General features: G+C 41.1%; 1 protein-coding gene across 2 annotated transcripts; it reads right to left on the bottom strand.

Annotated features, from left to right (window-relative positions):
• Positions 1-346: 346 nt before the first annotated feature.
• LOC120726250 (acyl-CoA dehydrogenase family member 11-like) lies at positions 347-7970 on the bottom strand. 2 transcript variants are annotated; one of them, XM_040019677.1, is made up of 15 exons: positions 7834-7970; positions 6410-6722; positions 5708-5931; positions 5500-5599; positions 4649-4766; positions 4296-4438; positions 4065-4217; positions 2478-2572; positions 2276-2375; positions 2058-2198; positions 1881-1973; positions 1695-1802; positions 1439-1610; positions 1018-1084; positions 347-903 (listed from the first exon to the last, which is right to left on the bottom strand). In XM_040019677.1, exons 2-15 carry the CDS (start codon positions 6692-6694, stop codon positions 792-794), a joined length of 1911 nt encoding a protein of 636 aa, XP_039875611.1. In that variant the 5' UTR covers positions 6695-6722; positions 7834-7970; the 3' UTR covers positions 347-791. The 2 variants fall into 2 exon arrangements, with proteins under 2 accessions (XP_039875611.1, XP_039875612.1); XM_040019678.1 differs by having other exon boundaries at positions 6410-6718; positions 7834-7968.
• Between the last annotated feature and the right edge of the window lie 70 nt (positions 7971-8040).

The raw sequence follows: 8040 nt of genomic DNA, 5'->3' as shown, positions 1-8040 counted from the left end.
AAAAAAAAAACGATCGGTTTTCTGCCCCGTCTTATTGTTTCAGGTTGCCTTGCAGTGTTCGAATGTCTGATATAACTTCCTGTTTGCAAAAATCATATTGAACATCTAAATTTGCAAAAAAAAAAAATGTACAGAAAACAAGTGCAACAATATGTTTTCTGAGTAAAAAGTATTTATCGCCATTAGAAAAAAAAACATTTCGCACCTACTCCCACCTCGATATATATCAACATATTTTAAAAAGGGATGTTGGATATTGTTTGGGTGTTTATTTTATGTTTTTGCTGTGTATCACATGGGAGCAATGTTCATTTTTGAAAATAAAAAGCACAGTGACTCAGTAAACTCACAGTTAAAGTCACTACAGTTTAATGAATATCAAAAAATTGCGTTAAAACTGCCAAGTTTTTACTGTTTTAAAGTTTATACATCAATATGTATGTGCAGGTTTTCCAGCAGAACAGTAAGGCAGTGTGTATGAACCTGGTCAGTCAGGGCCTGTTTTGCTTATGATGTGAAGTTAATCTCTGGGCTGCTGATCATTTGCCTTTATTTAAAAAACTACATTTAACTGTGGGAATTCACATTTCAATTTACTGTCCAGTATTTACTCTGATACTGAAGACACAACCCATTCTCCATTTTATTTACATGCTTATTCAAGACCAAATTTCATTTTTAATGAAACATGATTTCAGTCATCCACAAAAACACAAACAATAATATAGCAGATAATAAATCTGTTTGTCACTAAGACAGACCGCAGGGCTCAGCAGTGACTCAGTGATTCTTCAGCCCCGTATCGACTGGTCAAAGACTAAAGCAGCATCAAGTGAAGTGTTGGAATCATAGTGACCTCTTCTCTGGTTCCTTGCCACGGGACACAAGTCCTGTTCGCACCACCTGGAAAATAAAAAAAAAAGTGACAAAAAAAATAATGATAAATAGTAACAAAATTATAGTGCATTTTTAAAAAAATATTTTAGACAACTGCAAATTTACATTTTTTTTTTTTACCTGAGAGCTGCATAGGTGTCAGATGGAGAAGCTCCTTTCCAACATGCATGATCAATAAGAAGGGCTCCTGATAACAGAGTTGGGAATGATAACAAGGTGCATAGAGGTAAATGTGTTTATTGTTTGAATGTTTGGCCACGATAACAGTACAGCTGACTGATTACATTACTGCCTTAGAAGTTTGTTAGACTGAAAGATGTCAGCTTAAGCTTATGTTTTCAAAATGCTGATTTAGTTAATAACTTAATTACAAACTCAAAAAGCTGAAAAAAAAAAGCAGAAAACATTTTAGTGAATATTTGACTTATGCTTAAAATTATTTATAATTATTTTTATGTTGATCAGCTAACCTGTAAATTAACTCATAGTTGCAGCTCTGATGTGTGTGTGTGTGTGTGTGTGTGTGTGTGTGGGTATACACCTGTGTAGATGCGAGCCAGGCTGTATGCCAGGTCTCTTGCTGCTAGCTCCAGGTAGCTGGGTGCTCTGGTTGCTGCTACCTGAACAAACTCTTCCAGCTCGCAAAGAGCTCCGCCCACTGCTGTCACAGCTGGGGCCAATGAGGAAACGCTGGAGGCGCCAGCCAGCAGAGACTATAACACGAAGAAAACAAGCGCACTTCACATTTTTGTTCTGCTCAGTCACAAAGAAGATTTTTTCATTAAACTTGCTTTGACCTTGGTATGGCTGAAGTAGGCATGAAGAACCATCCCTGAGCTACGAGCCACACACCGCAGCACATCCAGAGACAAAACATTTGTGGTACCTTCCCATATGCTCAAAACCTGGAAGAGGAAGAGATAAGTTAGTCTTTCACTCTTTTTGTAAATCTCAAGCTATCACACCTCTAGTATCAAACTCACCTGTGCATCGCGGAGTATTCCAGGCAAGCCGGTATCCTCGATGTATCCCTGGCCACCAAAGCTTTCCAAACCCTCCGACACCACAGCCACAGCCTGAGACAAACACAACACTGAAACAATCAGACAATCAAAACAGGCAAATAACAGCTAACGCTAGCATTCACACAAACTGTTCACCTGCTTCCCAGTGTACAGTTTGACGACCGGAGTGAGCAGCCGGAGAAGGTGAGCATCGTGCTCGGTTGCCACTCCACTTTCTTCTCGGCCCAACAGACGACACACATCCATCACCAGAAGAAAGGCCCCTCGAGACTCTACCTGTAGTGTGAGAAGCATGTGTCCTGAAGCATGACAGAAAACACTGTGTGGAGTTTGTTCACATCCTGCCAGCTTACCTCCATTCTAGCAAGAGTCTGCATGTGCAGTGGGTGGTCTTTAAGAAGCTTTCCAAAGGCAGTGCGCCGAGTGGCATAGTCACGAGCTAACTGGAGCACCCTGTGAAGACACACAGTTACACAAATGTTTAATCAGCTTACTCATGCTGTGCTTTAAGAAATCAGCACAGATTCAAGTGTGGTAGTAGGAGCGGTGTCCTGCCTTCTCATAGCGGCTGCTGCAGAGACGCTGTTGTGGATCCTGGTTATGGTCAGCATATTAGCTATGGAGGACACACCTCTCCCCTCCTCTGAGAGCTGTTGTGGAAAACATGTTGTCAAAGATTTGGACACATTATAGAAAAAAAAAATTACAAGGAACATGGCTTGTCTTGTTTCTCTAACAGTGAAGGTTGGTGGAGTGGACCATAAACTGCCTGAAAATGTCCATACCTTTAAAAAAAAAAAAAAGTTGAATGATTTCCCTCACAGTGGTTAATTACACTTTTGCCATATAACCATGTGTTATATAGCAAAAGTGTAATTAATGCTCACACTGTGACAAATTTCCGTAAAAATTCTCCCCCAGCAGGGTAATGCAGGATTTGTGGTATCACACTCGTGTCCCCCATGCTTAAGTGTTCTGTGTATGCACCCTACACAGCTGTGCTTGTGTTACAGTCCAAAAAGGCCAAGATTATGAGCTTGACACAGATAGCACTATGAGTGAGTCCAATTCTGAGCTTTTAAAAAGTGGGCCTGAACAGGAAAGGGAGCAAACATTATCGAAAAGTCAACCAAAAGAAAACAGCAGGAGAACCACAGTCATTGTTTGCAGTGGACACTTTTCCTTATTTTTAACACTCAGTTTCACTTCAGCTTTCTTTATGTTGTAACTTTGGTCTTCCCTGCAGCTAGCTGAAGGCCCAACAACAGCAAGAACAGGCCAGCTGTTCCACATACTGGTCACAATATGCCTCCTGCTGACAGTAAACAACTGCAACATGTAAGTGACTGAACACAAAGCTCTGTGTAGGACAGGCACACAACCATGCTTGTTCCTTAATGCCCCCCACCACACTGCAAACGCTAGTCAGAAACCTACACGAGAAGCACAACAAAGAATCCGAGGGATTGACACCACCTCAAAAATCCCCACAACCCAATCTAAATTGGTATCCACAGGTTGCACAGGAGCAAGCCTGATCCAAAGAGGCTTACATGAATCGAAGAATTTACAACATTCTGGTGGCTGGAGAAGAGCCAGAGACAAGTCAATGCTACTTTAGAGGCAAAGTAGTAAAAGGAAAAAATTAATCTGTTCTTACCAACAACGAATGCAGATCTCTACTTCTTGTTTTGGTTTGCTGTTTTTTCTGAGCTTGTTTTACTTTAAATGATTCCCTCATATTAATTTAGCTGCAGCCATTCACAGCTCATGATCTCATGCTGACTGAATGCTACCTGCCCGAGTGCTGGAGCTGCAAGCAGCTGGCACTCTCATGAGTTGCACATCTCAACAAGTTTCTGAGGATTCAGTGGGTTAAGTCGGAAGTGCTACAAAAGTTGATTTGTGTTTTTACAAAGCACAGTGTGTACTTTTTTGTTACTGAGGAGTGGCAAATAAAATCACTGTGAATTTTTCCACCTAGCACACAAATGCAGGAATGGTTCTGCTTATCATTGCTGCACATAACTTGTTTTTGTGTGTGTGTGTTTAAGCAATTGCTCATATCTGCACAGATAGGAGACAAAGCCTATAGTTTGTCAATAAATTGTTATATCCAATAACCCTGCATGTGTAACTGACCCTGTGCGCTGGCAGGCCGTCCAGCAGCAGCTCAGCAGTCGGCATTTGGCGTGTCCCCAGCTTGTCCTTCAGTCGCTGAACCTCAATACCCCTCAATCGGCCATCCTCATCTCGACTCACCTCCGCATAGAAGAGAGACAAACCTTTGCTACCCTGTGGGACAGAGAACAGCGGTCAATTATATCACTCTGCAAGTCATTGACAATGCTTTGTGACTGATGTCAGCAGTACTGGTATGGTTGCTCCCGTTTTGTCCTGCACTCTGGCCAGCGTAAGAGTCATGTCTGCGTCCGTAGCAGACGTGAACCACTTGAAGCCGTGGAGCTTGTAGGAACCATCTGTTTGTGGAACAGCCACCGTCTCAGTGCCGCTGGCTGAGGACAATGAAAACAACCCATGAAGCATTACAACAGTTACTCTTGTTCTGCATGACAAAGCGGAAAAAAAGTATGCAAACAAAGAATCTCCTCCACAGATATCTCATTCCTTGAAAAGCAGAATTACAACACTGTTGTACTGCAGCTCTTAATTTACAGATTGAATCTGGGACTGATAAATGCAGAAAACAGTGTGTCACTACTTACCCACATCAGAGCCTCCCTGTCTCTCTGTCATCCACTGTCCGGATGTCCAGAAGCGTTCTGGATGGCGGGTAGTCAAACGACTGTAGGCGTCTTCTACTGGCCACGAAACACCTAAGGACTTCTCATACACAAGTCCAAACAATCATTCACTGTGCTTACAAGGAAAAACAGAACTGGGTCAAGCAAGTCAAAAATATGTGTACATTCACTACTATACAGCCATTACAGCAAAATATAGAGTTTTATTCAGTTGCTCATCAATCTAATATACACTTCCTTCAAGTACATGCTGCTGTTTTAAACAAAAGCTGGCATATTTTACATTTTTTTTATTAATATTATCAACGTACACTGTGCAAACTGATTGGAAGGTAAATTCTCCTTAACACAAACAGGAAAATAAACAGCAAAAACATAATCTCCCTATAAAAGAGATAAATAACCCAATAAACGATAATACAAATATACAATATAAAAAGAAATAGGGTGCAAAATGCATATAGTGCAAACTGTTCCAGACATGGCTATGATTATGTGGTTCCTCAGCCAGTTAAAACAATTTTACTGGGGTGACTTGATGGACTGATTAAATGCTTGTATAACTTTTGAGATGAAACTGTCTCTGAGCCTTTAGTCTCAGCATTAAAATTGTCTGTAGCGGTTAACGGATGGGAGGACGATGAATTTATATTCTTAAAATGCCAATGTTTTAAACTACATTGGCTACAATATTCTTCACTTAATTCAGTTTTAAATGATTGGAGGTAAATCCCATTACTAGTTCTGTTGTTCTAATCAGTTTGGCTTACAGGACAATGTATTGGTCATGTTATTCACTTCTTTAAACACACCTGGATAACTTTTGCAGCTCCGTCGGTCATAGCAAGAGGACAGGTGTAGAGGCCAGATGAGGGAGAGAAAAGGTACAGCTTGCTCATCTGGTACACACGACTAGGAAACACATACGTACACTTTTTGGAAGATGACAAAAACACGTTACTGAAGTGAAATAAGACACATGAGCTAAACCGAAAAAAGGAAGCGCAAGGGCCTTCTAACCTCCACTCGCCAAATGACCTCTCATAGCCAATGGCAACGAGTCCTTCCTGCGCTGACAGGTCTTTCATGCGTTTCCAAGCATGGGAGGTCACAATGTGGTCCACTCGGCGACCCCAGGGATCAAAGTGCACCAACCGTGGAGGATTGACCTCACACTCTCTACCCCAGCCATCCACCTCCTTTGCTACGTGTTCTCCAAATGCACACAAGTCTGAGAGAATCGCCTGTAGACAAATTTATACACATACTATTCACACACACACACACATATACATACATATATAAACTTTGTACTAATGTATGGTGACCTTGAGGGTCTTTAAAGGTGCTTATTATTACACACAATATATTGCAGACCTTATGAAACAGATCTCAGCCTGTTTACCTGACAGGACAGCTCCTCCCTGGCTTTTTAATAGTAACAAAGACCAAAGTCAAACTCTTATTGCTTTTTATAAAATGAATTCGTGCTGGTGCAACAAAACTTATGCATTACATATGTAACACTGTGCATATACCCAACACTTCTTTCAAAAAGAAAACAAGTTATGAGCACATTAAAAAACAACAACAACAAAAACACGTTATAATATAGTAATATACACCTAATATGGACATTGTTATTTAATGGGCCTGTTGCTCCTTCTCCAAAACTGGTAGTATGACACCCTTTCTTGGGAAAAACATGTAACCCCTGCTCACCTCCTGGGGTATGTGTCTCTTCAGATATCCTCTGAGCAAGGCATCTTCTACAAATGGGTTCTTCAGCACTGGGTTTTCCTGAAAGAAAGGCCCTATCCTGGCTCGGGTGAACGGCAGGTAGCCTGCTGCCTCCCACAGCTGTTCTTCATTGGATCTTCTTCTGCCTGGCTCAGCTACAGAAGCTGATCTGACGTGGATCAGTGGTCGAGGTGAAGGAATGACACACCACAACCTGCAGGAGCCTCCGGCTACACGTCGGCTCAGGAGGGCTGAGGACACTGACATGGCCCAATACCTTCAGTCTGAGGTCTGACTAGGGAGTCAACACAATGCCATTAGAGCAGGGACAGGTGACATTTAGATAAAGGCAGGAATGTTTCAGGTTTTTTTTTTTTTAAATGGGGTGGCACGGGGCTGGTGAGTGGCATCCAAGAACTAGTTGGGATCAGGTAAAAAAAAGTGAGTTATAATAATTTTTATTTGCACAGACCTCCTTCTCCATAGACATCTAACTGGAAATACAGTAATAACAAAATACAAGCCACATTGAAGCACAAGAAGTAAGGTAACAAGCTAATAAAAATGAATCTGGATAAAACTGTTAATGGGTGTCATTTTTAGATATAAATAAGGGGGTCTCACACATCCTTTGTTTAGAGTTTGCAAAGTAAGCGACAGTAGTGGACCAAACCAATGTGAAGTACAAGAGGGGAAGTCCATCTTTCAAATTAAATCATTATTTTCCATTAATATGTAAACCAGTAGCATTCACGGGATGTAATAATATTTAAGATCAAATAGTTGCTTTGAAGCAAACTAATGGCAAGGACAAGTTGTATTGAAGTATTAAAGAGGACAACGGCACCCTCTGGGCAATGCCACCCCAGTGCCCTTTAGCACCACCCCTGGTCCTCCCGGGGGCAGAACAGCATTCAGCTGAAAGCAATTTCTGTATATTTGGTTTTTATTTATTACTCAGAAAACAGGCGCATTTTTACTGATTCCGGATAGGATTAGCTTCTTTGTTTCTCCATTGCTGATACTTATTTCTTTATGTAAAGTTATCTAGACCATGGAGAAGACTGACAACCAAAGAAATGGGTCAAAGTTCATCTGGTTGCATCGTTGCCTTTGTGCAGATATTATCTTACCGCTTGTATTCGAGGGTTTCCTTTAGATTATTTAAATATATTTAAATATTAAACAGAGGCATATACTTGCTATCCTCTTCTTGAAACCCTTTATCATAACGCGTACTCTTCACACTCCAACCCGACAACAACACAGCAGTTAGCAATGACGTTCAACAAAGTTGTGAGCGCTTTATTCACGGGCAAGCTTACACAGACAACGCTGAATTAGTTTCAAATGAAACTTAAAAGCTTCCTAAATATCAAAGATATAGCTGCTAGCAGTCATCTTACCAAACGTTTTCCCAGCTGCGTTCACGTTCACGGCGGCAACTTAAGTTTCGCCTTCAAAATAAAAGTCTCTCCTCGTTTAAAGGTTCAAGTAGCACCTCCTGCTGCTACAGCAGCGACAAAAACAGCACGCAAACACACAGGTGACAAACACTTCTATCAAGGATCTATAGTGTATACAAAGGATAAAATATCAGGTATGATATGTTT

This window comes from Simochromis diagramma, unplaced genomic scaffold (assembly GCF_900408965.1).
Source record: "Simochromis diagramma unplaced genomic scaffold, fSimDia1.1 OVJJ01000822.1, whole genome shotgun sequence".
Classification (NCBI taxonomy): Eukaryota; Metazoa; Chordata; class Actinopteri; order Cichliformes; family Cichlidae; genus Simochromis; species Simochromis diagramma.
This window is presented reverse-complemented; position numbering and strand designations above follow the sequence as displayed.